General features: G+C 37.5%; 1 protein-coding gene across 14 annotated transcripts in view; it reads left to right on the top strand.

The window, feature by feature from the left end:
• The window catches only part of CSNK1G3 (casein kinase 1 gamma 3), a 112,096-nt gene that overhangs the window by 16,897 nt on the left and 74,486 nt on the right, over nucleotides 1–20,713 (top strand). For 11 of the 14 annotated variants that reach the window (XR_009452584.1, XR_009452585.1, XM_059693761.1 and 8 more), the window contains exon 2: nucleotides 19,511–19,936. Coding sequence is in view for 10 of the 14 variants with exons in the window: in XM_059693761.1 (XP_059549744.1) it covers nucleotides 19,759–19,936 (178 nt within the window). In the remaining 4 variants the exon portion in view is untranslated. Of the gene's footprint in view, nucleotides 1–15,089; nucleotides 15,200–19,510; nucleotides 19,937–20,713 lie in introns of those variants that run through there. The other 3 variants (XM_059693764.1, XM_059693759.1, XM_059693752.1) reach the window with 2 other exon arrangements.

Here is a 20,713-nt window from a genome sequence, read left to right as displayed (position 1 = left end):
TAGTACATATCCTATCTAATATAATAAAAGACAAGCACGCAAATTGACCGTACCTTTGCCACACCTTAAGCCACGCCCACCAGCCAACCAGAGCAACTATATGCAAATTAACCCAACCATGGCGGCTGGCAGCCACGGAGATGTAGCTAGCAGGAGGCTTGGTTGCTCCAGTGATGGAGGAAGCCAAGCTTCCTGGCTGGCTCTGATCTCCACTGAAGGCAACAAAGTTTCAATTATAGAAGGTAAATAAATCTCAGAATGAAAAAAAAAGAAGAAAAGGAGAGGCTGGGAGCTTCCGTTGCTGGGGAGCTTGGCCAGCCTGAAAACGGCCCTCAGCCCCTCACCCAGACTGGCCAGGCACCCCAGTGGGGACCCCCAAACCCTAAAGGGGGTGTGGCCAGCCTGAAAATAGTCATCAGCTCCTAACCCAGGCTGGCCAGGCACCCCAGTGGGGACCCCCACCCTGAAAGGGGTCTGACCAGCCTGCAAACACCCATCAGCCTCTCACCCAGGCTGGCCAGGCACCCCAGTGGGGACCCCCACCCTAATCCGGGACACCCTTCAGGGCAAACCAGCAGGCCCCCACCCATGCACCAGGCCTCTATCTTATATAATAAAAGGGTAATATGCAAATTGACCCTAACAGCAGAAAGACTGGGAATGCCTGGTCACTATGACATACACTGACCACCAGGGGGCAGACGCTCAATGCAGGAGCTGCCCCCTGGTGGTCAGTGCGCTCCCTCAGGGGAGCTCTGCTCAGCCACAAGCCAGGATGATGGCTGCCTGTACAGCGGTGGTGGTGGGAACCTCTCCCGCCTCCTCAGCAGCACTAAGGATGTCAGACTGCAGCTTAGGCCTGCTCCCCGCTGGCAAGTGGACATCCCCCAAGGGCTCCCGGGCTGCCAGAGGGATGTCTCATTGCCAGCTTAGGCCCATTCCCCCAGGGAGCGGACCTAAGCCAGAAGGTGGTAATTCCCCAAGGGGACCCAGACTGCAAGAGGGGACAGCAGGCCGGGCTGAGGGACACCCTCCCCCCCCAGCCCCGAGTGCACAAAGTTTTGTGCACCGGGCCTCTAGTATAATAAAAGCCTAATATGCAAATCGACCGAATGGTGGAAAGACCGGTTTCTATGACATGTACTGATCACCAGGGGCCAGATGCTCAACTCAGGAGCTGCCCCCTGCCCTCAGGTTCCAGGCCAGCGAAGGCGGGTGCCGGCAGGGACCCCCCGATCGCCCCGCCAGTTGCCCCACATATCGGCCCTGATTGTTGGCCAGGCCTAGAGACCCTACCCGTGCATGAATTTCATGCACTGGGCCTCTAGTCACACTTTATATTATTGTTTAGGCTATGTGATATCAGGGATTGTGATTGTCTTCTTTGCCATTTATATTTCCTGTGATTGGCACATAATAGGCCACTACTGATTATTTGTTTGCTGAATGCATGGATTAATCATTTTTTATCAGGGAAAACTTTGACATGGAGCAATCTTGATTAAATTCCTCTGAGCACCATGCTCACCTACAGCAGTTTAGTTTGCATCATCACAGTTGTATGAGATAAATTTCAAACAAATAAATTGGTGCTAATTTAAATAAAATAATAAACACAAGCATCTGACATAGTTGCCTAGGCTTAAAAATCTACACTAATAAAAGAGAAACATCAAATTGGTGTCAGTCCGCTATACCCACCAGCCAATTAGGATGAGTATGCAAATTAACCCAACAAAGATCGCGGTTAATTTGCATATGCTGGTGCGGATAGAAGATTGAAGATGACTGAAGACTGAAGAGGCATGGCTTCTCCGCTGGAGAAACCTCGAGGCTTGCCTTCTCTGCTGCGTTCGGAGCGAAGGCCTGGGTCCTGGGTACAGGAGGAAAACCGGTGCCAGCAGCCAGGGGAAGGAAGGCCTGTTGCATGAATCTCTTTGTGCAATGGGCCTCTAGTAAAGATACAATTATTGAAAGTTTTTTTTAATGTAGAAGTTGATAGTTTATAAACTTAAAGTTTTTCTCTTTAAAAATTTTCACACACTAAAAATTACTCCCTCTACAATCAAGATACAAGCAAGTCCATCACTCCAAAATATTTCCCCATGCTGCTCCTTTGTAGTCAACCCCTTCTCCTACTCCCAGTCCGTAGCAATCACTGATCTGTTCTTTGTCCTATAATTTGCCCTTGCCAGAATAGCATATAACTTGAATGGTGTGCTATGTAGCCTTTTGAATCTATCTTATTCCACTTTGCAGAATGCGTGTGAGATTCATTCATGTTGTAGTGTATATCAGGTTGTTTTGTGTGTGTGTGTGTGTGTGTGTGTGTGTGTGTGTGTGTGTGTGTGTGTGTTTTGCTGCTGAGCAGTATTCTGGTATATGGATGTACCTCAGCATGTTTATCCATTCACAAGTTTGAAGCTTTTTTCCCAGTTTTTGGTGATTTTGAATAAAGCTGTCAGAAAACAAAATTTTTTTGTTTTGTTATTTGTTTGTTGAATGTAAGTGTTCATATCGAGTATTGGAATTATCGGGTCATACGGCAGGTGTTTGTTTAACTTTATAAGAAACTGCTAAACTGTTTTCCAAAGCAGCTGTGCCATTTTGCACTCCCACCAGCAATGTTGAAGAGTTCCAGTAATAAGCCATTCCTAAAATTTAAATTGGCTATATGGAATGACTTTTTAGTAATTAGTTTGTTAGTTTGATTGCACACCAGAATATCATGACAGTAACATCAATTCTGAACATGATGCTTTTATTGCTGGAGGTCTATTAGATGGAGGTGGTGATTTAGGGGAGCCTCACTTTACAGGGTATGCAGACTTCAGAATGCTTTGAAAGTATTCTTTCTTGCTTGGGTAATGCAACCCTAATTTAATTGCTATATATAAAAAAACATAGACTAAGCCTTTAACCCTGGTGCTAATTTTGGGGATTAGGGTGCCTTTGGATAAATTCTGTGTCTCTGTCTTCAAGCTACAGCACTTAATTTGGGAAAGGATTCTCTTGGTTTATACTGGGCAGAAGGAAATCCTTCCTCTGGAGAAATGGTTGTACTTTCAACTTGTTTCTGTCACTTCTTGTTTCATGTTTCATTTTAGAATATTTGTAGAAGGCATCTTGGTTACTTATGATTTACTCTAGTTATACTATTTAGTCCTTTTATGATGAGATTTGACAGTATTAACATATGTATAATTCCCAAATGTTAATAACCTTCATGAACCTTTTACATTTGTGACCTTTGCATACACTACACTATTACTTATAATTATTTATTTTTAAATTAGGAAATTAGCACTGTAGTTAGGGAGGAAAAAATTTAACTTTTTAAAATAAGAACCATGTGTGAAACAGTATTGACTTCTGAGAGAGATACTTTCTCATTTAATCTGGCATTATCAGGGAATGGCCTACCAGATAAATTAGAAGATTGAATTTATACTGAAATATATTTTAACTGATAAACTTCATAAGTTTGTATTATTTTCTCTGAAAAGACCAGCACATTCTGGTCTTTCCTTGCTGATGCAGGGCTCTCATTCTGAACAACAGTGATCAAGCACTGTTCTGCATAGATGTCTGAATTTATTGAGGTATATAAGATTGTTTGTCTTCCTTGTTCTCTGTTATTTTTAATATTGACCTCAATTTTTCCATTTTAAGTTTCACTTCTAGTATAAACTTATTAGAGTTATTTCAAAATTAAAGTGGGGTTTAGGGGCTCTTACTGTTTAGTGAACAGAATATGCACTTTTCGTCCTTCTTTAGTAAATTCTTCTGGTTCATAGCTATGTTTTGGAGAGTTGAAATCCTACCTAATAATAGACAAACATGGTAATTGACCGTACCTTCGCTATGCTTCCCATTGGCTAATCAGGGTGATACGCAAATTGGCTGCCAACAAAGATGGAGGTTACCCGCCAACAAAGATGGTGGTTAATTTGCATATGTAGGCGCAATGCTGGGAGGCGAAAGGAGAAGGATGGAAGAAGCCGCCTGCCACTGACAGTGATGGGAAACCCAGGCAACAGGCAAGAGCTGGGTGGAAGGGCAAAGGCGGCCTTGGGTGCCGCCTTTGCCCTGCCCCCCCGGCCCGTGATCGGAGAACCGGGGCTGCCTTTGCTCCCCCCCCGCCCCCCCGCCGCCTCTGGCAGCAGCTGCCTATTCCCCCCCCCCCCCCCCCCCCGGCCGGTGTTTGGAGAAGTACTTTTACCTGTATTTTTAATAATTTCTTGACATGGTAAAAGAATTTTACATTATGATCCAAAGGTGGTGGGGTGAGGAGAAGGAGCAGAACAATCCAACAAACAAAGAGGGAAATAGAAATGCATGGTCGAAGAGATTTGAAGGGTGGGTAGGGGCATTGCCCAACTAAAATGCAATTGGTTTGTTACTGAGTACTATTCATGGGAAGACAGCATCCTGACTCCTGCTCTATACAGCATATTGGGAGTAAAAATGCTGCATCCAGGTGGAAATATGATTAGGGGTTGGAAGACAGACAGGGAAAGAAGAAGTCAGAAATAGACACTGAGAGAGTCACTGGCTGCCTGGCTGCAAATTCTGACTCTCCAGTAGTGATAGAATAAAAAAGTGGGGGATATCTCTGGAAGATTCAAGAGATAGGGGCAACTCTTCTGTGGTTTTGACTTGCCCAGCAGATTTCCACATACACACGTGTACACGCCTATGTTTGCATGCACACACATATACACATAACTGACTGCCTTCCCTGGAAGCACCGAAGAAGAAGAAGCCGCCCACCTTTGGTCCAGGCGCCAGCACCTGCGGCTGGCTGCAGCCCAGGAGACGGACAAGTCACCCGTCCGATGTCCCAGGCTGCAGCCACCCGGAGAAGCTGCCAGACCTGTGGTCCAGGGCGCCAGTGCCTGTGGCCAGGGAAATAGGTTCCCTCTTCTCCTACGGCAGTCATTACTTCAATATCCTCCTTCTGAATTTCTCTCCTGTGCTGCCACCCAACTCCACTTTTCATTGGAAGGATACGGAACAGAGAGAGCAGTGTTAAAAGCTTACATTTTTAAGCCAGTAAGGTTGGTACTTAAACATATAAATGGAAAACTAGAGTCCTTAAGGTAACAAAGGCTACAAAGGACAGGGACAGCGCATGACCTATTATATCCAGCAATCCATATGGGGACTGAAAACTTTGCAATGATGACAATTAGTGAAGATTTGAATCAACTAAAATAGTTGACAGGGACAATTCTTCCATCTTTGAAAATATCTACATCAGATTTGTTTAAATAGATTTTCATCTGCATAATATAACACCTTCTGACAAGACCTCCACCACCACCAATGTGGTCAGTGTTGTGCTGATAAATGTTTAATAACTGAGGGCTACCCCCCCCCCCCTCTGTGCACAAATTTTTGTGCACTGGGCTACTAGTTATAGAATAAATGCCTTTGACTTTGACTTGTTAGGTGTTATTCCAATTCTTTTTTTTTTTTTTTTGTAATCTCTTAATCCCCCTCCTCTCCAACCCTCCCCGGCCTTCCCGCTGTAGTTTGACAGTCTGTTAGATACTGCTCTGCCTATGTATCTATTTTTTGTTCATCAGTTTATAATGGTCTTAATTATCCAGAAATGAGTGAGATCTTGTGGTATTTTTCTTTCATTGATTGGCTTATTTCACTTAGCATAATCATAATGCTCTCCACTTCCATCCATGCTGTTGGAAATGGTAAGAATTCCTTCTTTTTTTACAGCAGCATAGTATTCCATCGTGTAGATGTACCACAGTTTTCTAATCCATTCATCTGCTGGTGGGTACTTAGGCTGTTTCCAGATCTTCGCTATGGTAAATTGTGCTGCTATGAACATAGGGGTGCATGTATCCTTTCTGATTGGTGTTTCTGTTTTCTTGGGGTATATTCATAGAAGTGGGATCACTGGGTCAAATGGGAGTTCCATTTTTAACTTCTTTTTTTTAAAAAATATATTGTATTGATTTTTTACAGAGAGGAAGGGAGAGAGACAGAGAGTTAGAAACATCGATGAGAGAGAAACATCGATCAGCCGCCTCCTGCACATCTCCTACTGGGGATGTGCCCGCAACCCAGGTACATGCCCTTGACCGGAATCGAACCTGGGACCTTTCAGTCCGCAGGCCGATGCTCTATCCACTGAGTCAAACCGTTTTCGGCAACTTCTTGAGGAAACTCCTTACTGTCTTCCATAGTGGCTGCACCAGTCTGCATTCCCACCAGCAGTGAAGGAGGGTTCCTTTTTCTCCGCATCCTCGCATCCTCTCCAGCACTTGTCGTTTGTTGATTTGTTGATGATAGCCATTCTGACAGGTGTGAGATGGTACCTCATTGTCGTTTTGATTTGCATCTCTTAGATGATTAGTGACTTTGAGCATGTTTTCATATGTCTCTTGGCTTTGTGAATGTCCTCTTTTGAAAAGTGTCTATTTATGTCTGTTGCTCCAATTCTTATAGTAGTATCTCTTAGAGCTATGAATTGGCTGCCTGCCCATACCTTTTTCTTTCCTCTATTTGAAAAAGGGATGATCATGTAAATAAACATTCCTAAACTTACAAGAGGTAGTTCATTTGTTCATTCATTTGCTCATTGATTCAGCAAACTTTTAACCAATGTCTGTTGTGTACTATGGATTATAATAGATAAGGGGGGGACAGTATTGAATAAAATATGCTTTCTGACCTTGAGGACATCAGATTAACATATGGGCTTTTTTAAAGTTAAAGAATTAAAACATTGTCCCCTATCTTTGTTACAAATTGGTAGTGAGATGTAGATATTTGATCAGATTCAGTTTCAATTTTTTTTTCTACCGTCAGGAAGATCAAAGTTTGCCTCTCTTTTTGTGATGTTAGCAGCAATTGAGGATCCTTGCCTTGTTCCAGTAATTCATTAGGAGTTGCATAATGATTATCTTTGAATTCTATAATTTCTTACTTATTAGATGGAATACTTTTAAAGAGAAAATTCCCCTTAATCGAATTGATCTTCATTATTCCAAAATTCCATATTTACATACTTTCTACTTGCTAAAATTTATGTTCTGAACGCTTTACCAATCATTCATAGAGATGTGCATACACAGAATAGCAAAAAATTTGAGTTACTTCATGTGCACATTTCCAGGTAAAGTTGAACAAGGTGATGAAGTTCTACCTTATTGTTTTACTTTGGGGGCTTATTTAGTGCTTTTTTGGGGGGTGATTTTGCTTTTTATAATGGCCCACTAGCATAGTGCTGAAATACTGGTTAGAGTTCCTAAGTTCAAAGAAGCTATGATGTGCTTTATAACATGTGTTAGATGAGCTTAGTACAGGCATTGGTTATAGTGCTGTTGGATGTGAGTTCAATGTTAATGACTCAGCAAAAATAAGGTATCTTTAAACAGAAACACACATTAAAACAAGGTTATGTATTGATTAGCTTATGAAAATGTGACTAGAGGCTTGCAGGACCCTAAGCCTGTATTTTTCCTAGGAGCAACGGCTCAGTGTTGGCTGTTTCAGTATTTGCAATAACTTTATGGAACCTAACTACAATGCATCAACTATTTTTAGTTTTGCTAAGGACAGAAGAATATCCTTTTTAAAAAATTGATATTAAAATATGCTGTAGAAAGTTGGCATTCATGGAAGTAGATAGTCATTAAGAGGGTTGGTGAGTCTTTTTCTGGGGCAAGTTTATTGCTCTATTCCCAGCACCTTAGACTGTGTCTGGTACAAGGTAAATACTCAGTATTTGTTGAATGAAAGTAAGTGCCCCGCAAAAGAACATGACTTTCCTTTGTGGCTTGGATTTTAAAATATAATAGCATTCCTGTGATTGGGGCTTGTAATCAAGTTTATATTTATAGATAGTGATTGAGATGGTGAATATTTCAGTAATATAAATTTAGTATGACCTCTACTTGATTTTTGATTCCCATCATGCTTAAAGGGATAGGAGGTGAGGGTGATCCATGATTTTTTGGGTGTATATGTTATAATAAAGGCTTACCTGGCTGGACATTTTCAAATTAAGCATTCTTTCAACTACTGAGACTCATTAGCTATGATAAGGGGTATGTCAATGGGAATATAAATTCACCTGTGAAATTGAAAAGATGAGGCACAAAAGACATTTTGAAGACCTATGAAATAATCATCCTAATTACTGACGAACAGTCAGACCTGGATAATTAGAAAATTTATTTAATTAGACTTTCAGTAATATTTATGCATATTAAGAAAACATATTTTAATAAAAGTTCTCATTTAAAATTTGATTTATTTATAACCGATTATAATGTAGTATGTTTTGATACTTTTCTGTTAAGTTGCTTCCAAACTTAGACTACAACTCATGGAAATAAATTCTCCACAACCTATAGAAATTTATTTTACCTTGTGACCCAGTGATACATATCTATTCATGTAAACAAAAAAAACAAAGAAATTTCATTAAACACAAATGTTCGTATTACATATGTGCACTCCATTTTCTTTTGTATTTGAAATTATTTCTGAAAAAAACAAAAACTGCTGCTTAGAACCTATTAAATTGGTTTAACAACCCACTAAAGGTTCATGATCCACAGTTTGGAGAACACTGCTCTAATTGAACTGGTGATTTTTAAAGGCGAGAATATCCTTGCTTTTAATAGGAATATACAAGGGACATCATTCAAATCAGGTTTCAAAAATGTAAAGTGTTGTAGATGATAGTTACTAAATATATCTGAGACAAAATAAGTTTCTGTAGTATGTAATTAAAATTGATCCCCCCCCCCCCTTTTTTTTACTAGCTTCAGCTCTTAGGGCTTGGCTTGGCCCTTCTGGGCTTGCCTTGGCTAGGCTCTTTGGGATTAGCTGGCTTTTGGGCGCTATGTTTGGCTCTTAAGGAGAGAGTTGAGCCTACCTCTCTGCTTCTATATGTCGATCTCCATTTTTGACATTACAGTTAATGATTTAGCTTTTAAAAATAAGTGTTTAGTCTTTTCTAAGACAACCACAGTTGAACTCATGCCAGAAACCAGTATCTGGGACACTTGCTGCTAATAGAAGCATATGATGTAACAGCTAGCCCTCACATCACAAATATCCTTACTTATTTAGATTTAGGAGAATCGTAGGGACATGTATTGTAATTTTTATAAAGACTGAATAAGGCATTTGAAACAGTGAATGGGTCATTTCACATAGTAAATATGGATTTTTTTCGTTTACGATAAAGCAGTGAGAAATCAATGCTTTGACAAGTAACGTGAAGAAATTAATTTTTAAAATGTTCATTCCTTATAATTTTGTATTTTAAAGAACATTGAATAACATGCTGAATATGAAAATATATCTACAGAAACTTTTACTAAATGTTACAGGTACATAGGACAATTCTATATTTATTGCAAAATTAGTTTAGAAGCTAGGTAGAACTAGCTCATTAGAGTTTACTTGAAAACTTTAGCTAGCTCTGGGTGGTTTTACAAGAGGCAGAACATACTATACTGATATGTTCTCACACTACTTATTCTGTTTGATGTAGCTGCAACCTAAAGGAGGTCATTTGGCTCTGTAATATCCTAAATTATTGGGCCATGCAGATTAGAAAATGTGATTGTATGTTTTGAAGATTCATTAGTGATCATCAAATTAGAAGTATGCCAGTGGCCTACATTTCTACTCATATAATCAGATTATATCTAATGTTTTTTTGTATTTAGCAGCTCATTTTTATCTTTATTAGTGGATGTTATTACAGCAAAATTGTAATTGTTTATGAAAGCAAAGCAATTATTTATATTCATCTATTCTTGAGGACAATTTGAAAATGCATCTATTTGATAAATTTAGTCTAATATATACTTAAGTAAGTCAATATGCTGAGAATAATTATTGAATCAAACAATTTATAAATGTTTTGTTAACATTTATTTATGCATGTTCATGTAGCTTTATGCACATTAACTAATTGCATAGCCATTCTTTTTTTTTTTTATTGTAGAAGGCCTAAAATTTCAGTTAACTTGTAGTATGTTTTGTAAAAGTCAAGTTTCTTTAAGCCATATAAGTAATTTTTTTGTGTTATAAGAAATTATAAGCCTGGCATATTTCTATGAAACTTTATTCTCTCAATAGTTTTTATTTCTATGGATGCCTGAGTTTTAAGTTTTAAAGCTGTATTTTGTCATTTTCTTTTTTTTTAAGTTTTGAATTTAAAGTTTCCGAAAAATTTGTAATAATTTCTATTGAATGCAACTGTAGGTATAATACAATAAATACTAGGATTATTTGTGAGCTTTTTAGCAACTGGTATTTTAATAGACACTAAATCTTGTATCTACTTATATTTCTGGCTGTTTTTTTGCTTGACTATTAGAAAGCAGAAAAATAAATTTATTAAGTATAGGTATTGAACTGCATTTTGTAAGTTAGCATTACATAGTTTATTTCTAACATTTTACTTTCTTTCTGATTCCTCAGTCCTTTTGTAGTGTGTGTGTGTGTGTGTGTGTGTGTGTGTGTGTGTGCGTGCGCGTGCACTCCTATTATAACCTGCCCTGAATACTTTTCTATAACATTGTTGGCTTTTAAGTAAAGTACAGCTATTAATTAATTTTTAGAATAGATCGTGTACTTAGATTGTTTCAAAGTAATTCAGTGAGAAAATAAAATAACAATATGCATTTCAGTAGTTCTTAACTTTTTTACGGTCATATTTTGGTAATTGGTTGAAAGCTATGGATTTTCTCTTAAAATTTTTTTTGTAGTTTATTAATCTTTAAAAAGAGATGGGATGGAGGGGGGGGAGAGAGAGAGAGAGAGAGAGAGAGAGAGAGAGAGAGAGAGAGAGAGAGAGAACAGAAGCATCGATTTGTTGTTCCACTTATTTATGCATTCATTGGTTTTCTTGTATATGCCCTGAACAGTGATTGAACCCACAATTTAAGATGCTCTAACCAACTGAGCTACTTGAGCTACCCGGTAGGAGTTGGATTTTCTCTTAAGAAAAATGGTCAGGAGATCGATGGATTTCAGCTTAAGAACTCCACAACTGTCTCCAATATTGGTGACTATTTATTTGCATTCCAAGCAAAGCAAAGCAATGCAAAGCAAAACAAAGCAAACCAAAACAAAAACCGTAATTTGTAGAGTCACTTATTTTATTTTTTAATCATTTGAAATATTCTTACCAAGACTTGAACTTGCTTATTTAAATTTATTTTAGGATAAAAATCAGTTTGTTAATAAAATTAGTAATTTTATTAAATTAATGCCTATATAAAGTAAAATATTAAAATAATACTGAAATATATATAAGTAATAGCCTCTTCTCTCATATCTCCAGTCTTTGTATTTTTTGAAAGATAAAAACATCTTTTCATGATAAAACTCTCAACATATTAACTATGGGAGTAATGTATCTCAACAAAATAAAGGTCATCTAGACAAGCCCACAGCTAACATCATACTCAATGGTAAAAATTGAAAGCTTTTCCTCTAAAATCAGGAATAAGACAAGGATTCCCACTCTCACCGCTTTCATCACAGTACTGGAGTTCTAGCCAGTTCAGTTAGGCAAGGAAAAGAAATAGAAGGTATCCAAATTGGAAAGGGAGAAGTAAAATTTTCTTTGTTTGCAGATGCATTATATTTTAATTCTATACCTAAGAGTACTGAGATTTTAACTCACTCCCACTTCCCTTTCAGTCTTTAAATGTTTGGGTAGTTATGTTCACTTCATCTGTTGCTTAGTTTTGACACTTTAAATAATGTTCTTACATCTCTATTTTTCATTCTAGCAAATTTTATGTTATCTCTTTACTTTGCACTTTGTAAGGTACAGATATTCTTATCCCTCCCTATTCTTCCTTCTACCTCTTCTATTCCCCCTTATCAGCTGAGTGTCTGTCAATTGTAGTGTTATTTTAACACTGTCAAGGTTGAAAAAAATTATATTCTCTTCAATCACATATATCTTGCATTTGTGGGGTGTAATAAGGATTCTAAAAGCTGAAAATCAATTAACCATTCTTTCACTATTAGGATTTGTAGTAGAATTAAGTAGTATTTTTGTGTTACTCTTCTTTCTTGATTAGCACTCTCTGGGCCCCTTTTTCTCTAGCTCAGGAAAATTTCTTTACCTAAATTTTCTTTGTCCTCTCTATTAATTTCTATTATTAGTTGAAAGTTGGAGGTATTGAATGTCTTCTTTCTGTCTTTTTTCCTTTATTTTTTTGTTTCTTGTATTTTTACTTTACGTATTAGGATTGTTGCCCCATTTTATTTTTGGTTATCATTTAAGGCATTATCTTTTTTAGCCTATGTATTTATTATTGTTCTTCTGCAAAGCCTCTGAAGATCTAATGGTTTTCATTTTTGTTCTCTTCTGATTTTTGAATGATCTGCTTCCTTCAGATTCTTTTTTACTTTTTTTGGTTATTTTTCTTTCATTATTAGTTTTTTTCACTCATCTAGTGATTCTTGATTGTCAGTTCATGTTTGTGAATGGATTCTTGATTGTCAGTTCATGTTTGTGAATGATGGGTTAGGTTAATATTTCTGGGTAAGTGGTTTTGATTTTCTTGCTATCTTGTTTTTATTAATCTCTTGGAACCCTGTGTACATGATGGTGCTTATTGACCAGTCAGTTCATAGGGTGAGCACTCAGGGAACCAGTCTTTAAGCAAGGAGTTTTTCAAAATGCCAGATCGGGACAGGTTTTACTTTCTGATGCCAATATATTCTCTTTCCCCACTCCTCCCCTCCTCCCCATTTCCCTTTGGAACTTCCTTTGGCTTCTTTAGAGATTTGTTTTTGTTTTTTTCTTTTACATAGCTTCCCTTCCACTTTTCACTGCTGCTTACCATTTCATCTATTTCCTTAGGAAGCCTTTCTGGACTTCTGTCTGGCTTACTCAGCTGTGGTCTTCTCTGGCACTTAGTTTGGGCATTAATTTCCTTCATTGTTTTATCTGTCAGTACATGCTTCTTTTCTTCCATCTTCCTACAGTTTGTTAATATTTCCTATCTCCCTCTAAGTCTCCTATTGATAATAGATATACCAAGTTACTGATAAAAATCGAATATTGCCACAGAAGAGTATATCATAGTAAGAACACCTTGCAATTTTGTAGATTAATGATTTGTCTTTTTTTGCTGTGTCTATATATAGTCTTTCTGTCCATACATGTCTTGAAACCTGTGTACATGAATGGGGGTTATTGACTGGTGGGTCCCCCCAATCCACCCTCAGGTTGGTTCAAATTAGGCAGCATTGAGGTTTTGTATACACTTATAGTATAGGCTGGCATCATTGAGGTGTTGTATATACTTACAGTACAGGCTGGCAAGGGCGAGCTAACCTACACTGCAGAACTAGATAGACAAGCACAGACCAGACTTTGGGAGGTCTCAGAATTAGCAAGAAAAATAATAGAGGTAAAGTGGATAAGAATATGACCTCAGGAATACGATTCTTCGTAGTTATATTCTTTTTACAGCACTTCCTAATTTTATGATGCTGGTCAAATAGTGTAATTTCTCTAAATTTTAGGATTTTTTTTTTGGTAAAATTAGGGATTGTAATAGTATCTTATGATTGTGAGAATTGATGAGCTAATCTGTTTAAGTACTTAGCAGAGTAAGTGCTCAGCAAAGGGCAACTGAAGAGAATTTAAATAAAAAATCTAGGTTACTGGATTTTATTGAAAAATTAGAATATCTAGTATTCTTGAATGGTAACAGTTGTTTACGGCTGAGTAGTGCCTGCCCCTTTTAAAATGGGGTAATTGCTTTCCAGCTTGCCATAGCTCGCAATATTCCTCTTTATTCTTAAAAATATATTTTTATTGATTTTAGAGAGGAAGGGAGAAGGAGAGAGTGATAGAAACATCAATGATGTGAGAGAATCATTGATTGGCTGCCTCCTATACGCCTGCCCCCCCCACCCCCACCCCCATTGGGGATAGAGCCCACAACCTGGGCATGTGCCCTTGACCAGAATAGAACCTGGGACTCTTTGGTCTGCAGGCCGTAGCTCTATCCACTGAGCAAAACTGGCTAGGGTCCAATATTCCTTATTGTCTTACAGTTCGCTTGTTTCATTCATTTATATTATCTGCTTTGCATTTGGATTTGTGACTCTGAGGTTACTGGTTTCAGCTATAGCTAAAAGAATATCTAGTTTTTAGAACTGGGTTTTCTTTGGCATTAGGATGAATCAATACAGAAGGCAGAAATACAGACAGTATTAGAAGAATAATTCAGGCAAGGGAGTGCCATCTCATCCAGAAAGTGACTTAGGAACGCTTGTAGTACTTTGGTTGGCATATGTGAGGTTTGGTGATGTGCTTCAGGTGAATGAAGAGCCTGTTATGGGGTCTGATGATATGTAACCGGGAGGGTTTTAGATAGAAATCATGCAGCTGAAGCCTAGAAATGTTTAGATATGGAAATAACTCATTTATGAATCTACAGTAGCTGTTGACTGACCTAAGTGCCCAGCAGTGTGCTAGGTTCAAAGATCACAGTTACATAAAATAAGAGCCCTTGTCATTAGATACTATAAGTAATTATCATACTGTGCGTACTATAAGAATATCTTTAGAAATCTCCTGGTCTAATCCTCCTGTTTTACAACCACTAAAATAAGATTAGACAGATTAAACCTTGTCTAAAGTTTTATAACTATTTGGGATTCCAAGACTCCTTTTTTTCTAATCCTGTGCTCTTTCTAGTATTAGGCAGCATTAAAGAGGTCTGGATAGCAAAGATCCCAAGATCTGGGAGAAGGGTTCAAAGATTGGGACTTGGGTATGAGGGAAGGTTCTGTTACCTTATATAAGAGTTACTCTTAGAAGATTGGAGCCAGAGTTTCTTCTTGGGGGCTTGAAGAAGTAAGTGTCCATGTCAGAGAAACCCTTGTGGCAAGGAACTGTAGGCAGCTGCTAGCAACTGTAGGCACCCTGTAGGACCTGAGGGTGGCTTCCAACTGGAGAGCTAGCAAATAGCTGAGCCCCTCAGTCTTACACAGCAAGGTTATGAATTCTGCCCACAATCTGAAGGAACATGCAAGAGGATTCTTTCCAACTTTAGTCCCCAGATGAGAATGCAGCCTAGCCTAGCTGATACCATGAATGAAGCCTGTGAAAACTCAAGCAAATGACTCAGCTGAGCCATATCCAGACTTCTGATCCATGGAAACTGTGAGCTAATCAATGTGTATTGCTGCTAAGTTTTTGATAATTTGTTATGCAACAATAGAATACTAATACTTTTGAGTCCAAGTATATTGTATTTTTTAGTGTAGTGTCATTATATAATAAACACAACACTTTGCCATCTAATTTGAAATACATAATCACTCCATTTAAAAGCATGAAAGTCACTGCAGTTTGTGGTATGCTGGGCAGCAGTGTGAAATGATGAGTGCCACATAGGATCTCTTGCAACTACTCAACTGTTCTCTTATAGCATAATGCAGCCATTACAATACATAAACAAATTAGCATGGATTCATCTTCATAAAAATTTATCTATGAACACTAAAATTTTGAATTTTATATAATTTTCATGTGTCGCAAAATGTTATAATCCTTTTATTTCCCCAACCATATAAAAATGCAAAGACCATTCTTAGTTTGCAGCTTGTACAAAATAGGCAACAGGCTGGATTTATTAGCCTGAAGTTTGGCTGGAGTTTGCTGACCATGGCTGTAGACAAACTTGAAGGCAATTCTGTGTGTGTGTGTTTTTTTTTAAAATCTTTATTGTTGAAGTATTACATAGGTCCTCCTTTTTCCTCCATTAACCTCTTCCAGCCTGCTCTCCCCTCCCCCAGGCCCTCACCACCCATTGTCTGTGTCCGTGGGTTATGCATATATGCATACAAGTTCATTAGTTGATCTCTTCCCACCCACCTTACCCTGCCTTCCCTCTGAGGTTCAACAGTCTTTTCATGCTTTTGTAACACTGGGTCTATTTTTGATAATTAGTTTATTTTTTTCATTAGATTCCACATTTGAGTGAGATCATGTGATACTTATCTTTCTTTGATTGGCTTATTTTGCTCAGCATAATGCTCTCCAGGTCTAGGCAATTCTAATATTATTTGAAGGTACTATCATAAGGAAAGTATTAGCATTATTTGAGATTCTTAAGAAAATATTTTAATAAAAATATAATTTGTTAAAAATATTTAAAAAACGAAAAATCTTTTATTAAAGTTTATGGACAGTTTCCTGAATGTGGTGAACTAGATGGAGTGAAGTAGGAAACAGCTTCATTTCTCACTAATTAGTACAGTTGACCCCTTGAATAATGCAGATGGGTTTTTTTTCAATTGACCCTTGTAGTTCAATTTCTCTGCACAGGTGGAGGGCTGACTGTAGTTATTCAGAGATATTTGGCACCCCAACCACTCATGTTCTTCAAGGGACAACTGTATATACTTTGATTATTCTTCTTCACTCATAGATGATATCCTAATGAGTTCTGCCCCATTCCATTTTTTCAATTTAATAGGGCTTTAACAACTGTTGAATAGTTTTAAAATCCTGTTTTCTAATTTTAGTATCAGAGTCATCTTGGAATCTGTTTTCTTTGTTTCCCAGTTGTGAGTACTACTCACTGCTTATTTGCATGTCTGGTACTTTTTAACTGTATGTGGACATTATGAATTCAACATGGTTTAGAGTCTTGATTTTTTGTCTTTTCAAGTATGTTGAAATATGTTCTGATTCTGATGCACAAAATGAACTAACAAGCCAAATAAAGACTGACTCACAGATAGCAGGCTGACAACTCTGAGGGGTGGGGTGGGTTGTGGGGTGGAGGAATTCAGAAAAAAAGGAAAAAAAGGAAAAGCTCTTGGGCACAAATAACAGTGTGGTGATTGCTGGGGGCAGGGGAAGGGGGTGGAAGGAAATAGAGGGAGGTGGAGGAAGAGGAGTGTATAGAAGGCGATGAATGAGATGGAAGGAGACTTGACTTGGGGTGGTGAACACACAATACAGTATACAGATGATGTGTTGTGGAATTGTGTACCAGAAACCTATATAATTTTGTTAACTAGTAGAACTACATTAAGTTCAATAAAAAGGAAAATAACATTTTAAAAAAGTATGTTGAATTATGTTCTGAATGCAGTTAATTTAATTGGAGCTATTCTTAATCTTGTCTAGGCTTGCTTTTAGGCTTCAGTTGGAACAGTCTATAGTAATTCTTTCTCTAGGTCAGCAATTTTCAGCCAGTGTGCACAAGAATTTTTAAAACATTTAATACTTGACTGTTTAGTCAGGGGCACTGACCTCTTTTCCCTTAGATTGTCAAATAAAAAAATGACAATAGCCAACACAACAGTAACCATCTGGTGTGAATGAAAATCAAAATTATACCCTTTTTTTTTTTGTCAGATTGGCAAAAAACATATTTTTTGGTGTGCCACAGAATTTTAGTAATTAAGTTTATGTGTGCCATGAGATAAAAAGGGTGAAAATCACTCTTCTGGGTTATGGTCTTTACTCTTAAGACCTGGTCTTTGTGGTGTCTCATCTGAATTCCTGGGATATTAATGAGGTTCCTCCATGACTAGACAGGAACTTTAAGGTCTTCCAGCACTGTGCAGCCGTTAGTGTCTCTGTTATTCATTTGTCCCTTTAGTAGCCATTGCCTGCTAGGTATTTCAGAATATTGTCCCTCACATATGTAGCCTATCCATCTGCCTTACCATTCCCTAGCCCCGAAACTGCACAACTGCCTCATCTTCAGCATCATGTCCTACAAATTCCACTTACTTCAACATCCCCAAACATTGATCTGTGATCACTGTTTGCTGCCTGAGCTTCACCTGCCTGGGCTGTAGTCAGATAATTGTCCTTAGACCAGTGGTTCTCAACCTGTGGGTCGCGACCCCTTTGGGGGTCGAATGACCCTTTCACAGGGGTCGCCTAAGACCATCGGAAAACACATATATAATTACATATTGTTTTTGTGATTAATCACTATGCTTTAATTATGTTCAATTTGTAACAATCAAATTGGGGTCACCACAACATGAGGAACTGTATTAAAGGGTCATGGCATTAGGAAGGTTGAGAACCATTGCCTTAGACAGAGAGCTTGGGCGAAGGTGAGACCCACCTTTCCTATTTCTCTTTTTTTCAAAGACCAGTCTTCCCTGCCTAGTATCCAATGCTTGAAAGCAAGTGCTTCATATGTTTTTGTCCAGTTTTATAATTATAGCAGGAAGTGAAGTTCAGTATCCAGTTACTCCATTATAGCAGAAAACAAAATAAACAGTATATATATATATATATATATATATATATATATATATATATATATATATATATATATGTAAAACTCAATTCTGTTTTATATATACCAAACAGATGCTTACAGTTTCACCTGCAAAATAGAGTATGGTAAATATAATAATAATATAATAATTTTCTTTTAATAGATTGGATGTTAGGACTAATTGCATATTTGGGTGGGGGTTGCTAAAAATCAGAAAATATTTTTTGTTTAAACCCTTGGTAACAATTGCATTATATAACAAAATAGGAATAAAAAGGCCTTGCTATTGATCCTAGTTTCTATATTAGTGAGTATCTATTGAAGTCGAAGTGTCTTTAATTTCAAATAATAGGAATCAAATTGTTCAAGCAAAAATAAGCACATTTAAGCTTGCAGATTTACTGCAGAATCGAGATATGGTTGATGGGTGAAATTCCTAGAGAACATGAATAGGGCAGAAGTCCCCAAAAGCTTTGAAATTTTTCTTTGAGCTTTAGTGTTTTCATCAGTATATTAGAAAATTAAAAACCTTCCTTCTCTACCTCATTAGGTTGATGACTGCCAACAATTCTTAACCTTGCCAAATTATACTTATTTTTTTAAGGCCTAGTTCAGATGTTACATAAGAATTAATTCTTTTTCTTGGTAGGTAGCAAGAGTGATCTTTGTATTATCAATTCTGAATACCATTTCCTTGTACACCTGATGGGTAATAAATATTTGGATAAATGAAGATCAAATGAGAATGTGTATTTGATGAAGACTTTGGAAATTAAGTGTCTGAACATGCGAAAGATATTTTTATTAAGACCTTTCACCAATTTGCAAAGTATTCTCTTTTTCTGCTTTTAAATTGGAAATCTTATAGTAACTTATTGGAATTTTTATAGTTTTTTTTTTTTAATTGAAGTGATTTTAAGTTGGAAAGTCTAGGTTAGTGAATGTATATTGGCTTACGAAATACTCAATACATTTTTGTTACTTTTTTAATTTTAAGAAGTAACTGGATCCCTAATTCCTTTGTTTTGTTTTTGTGAACTCTCTGTATATCCTTTATAGAACTAAAGAATAATGATTAATTTAAGAGTCAGCTGTGGTTTGGTTTATAGTGGGCATCAGTAAATAGCAATAATCCATTTCCTGAACTTGTGTTAACTTCCCAAACATATATTTTTTAATTCTATAAGTTGACTAATTTTCTTTTCTAATTATTTTAGTTCTCTATCAAGATCAGTGCACATCATTGAAAAGAAAATTTTGAAGACATGTTTTGCTGAAAAGAAAACTGAGAAACATCTTACGAATGGGATGAACACGCACCAGTTAATTGACTACCTACTGCAATTTGAATGTTAACATTACCTGTCTGGTACAGTTACCTAGTGATGTACCTATTCTCACAATACCCTACTTCAGTGTGCTTGTCTTGATTAAAGAATTCAAAGTGGAGTACCGTAAACTTGATATGGATAATAAAAAGAAAGACAAGGACAAATCAGATGATAGAATGGCACGACCTAGTGGTCGGTCGGGACATAACACTCGAGGACCTGGGTCTTCCTCCTCTGGAGTTTTAATGGTTGGACCTAACTTTAGAGTTGGAAAAAAAATTGGATGTGGCAATTTTGGAGAATTACGATTAGGTAAGACACTTTTGTTTATTCCTTTCTGTTGCAAGCATTTTTTAAAAAATGAAAGACACTTTCTAATGAAAATGATTGAGTTATTTAATTGTTTAATTTATTGCAATAATTTTAAAGAATATGAATATTGTAAATCTTTTATGTACTTGAATATTTATTTGTAAGGAATTCCCTAATGTATGAATATTAATTTACTTAAGATTTGCCATTCAACATAGGAGAAGAAAAGGAAGTAAATGATAAAGTCCCAGCAGGCTGAAATAGGTGCCAGGAAAGCTGTTTCAATGTATTCCTTAGAAATGATATTTAGGCTACTTTTTCAGATTTGAAAACATTTAGTAACTGATCACTTTGGGAGGATATGTATGGCTTAAAGTCAAGGTAATATATCGAGACTATAAAAATCAGTAAAATTTACATGGTAATTTATTCACTTTCACTCCCCCAAGTATATCCAGGGTGGGGCTCAGGGTGGGGGACACAAAATACTGTTTTCAGTATCCTATCTAATAAAAGAGTAATATGCAAATTAACTCACTCCCTCACACCGTCACAAAGATGGCGGCGGCCACAGGGAGTGAGCAGAAGGCTTGGGTTGATGCTCCTGGAGATGGAGGAAGCCAAGCTTCCTGCCTGCCCTGGCTGGCCCTGAGCTCTGCTCAAGGCTACAAAGTTTCAATTATAGACAATGAATAAACCCCAGATACCTGCTTCCAGCCTGCGGGCATGGCCAGCCTGGGCCATCATCCCCTCACCCAGGCTGGCCAGGCACCCCAG

Source organism: Myotis daubentonii, chromosome 4 (genome assembly GCF_963259705.1).
Source record: "Myotis daubentonii chromosome 4, mMyoDau2.1, whole genome shotgun sequence".
NCBI classification, from domain to species: Eukaryota; Metazoa; Chordata; class Mammalia; order Chiroptera; family Vespertilionidae; genus Myotis; species Myotis daubentonii.
Note: the sequence above shows the minus strand (reverse complement) of the source record. Positions and strands in the feature narration are given on the sequence as shown.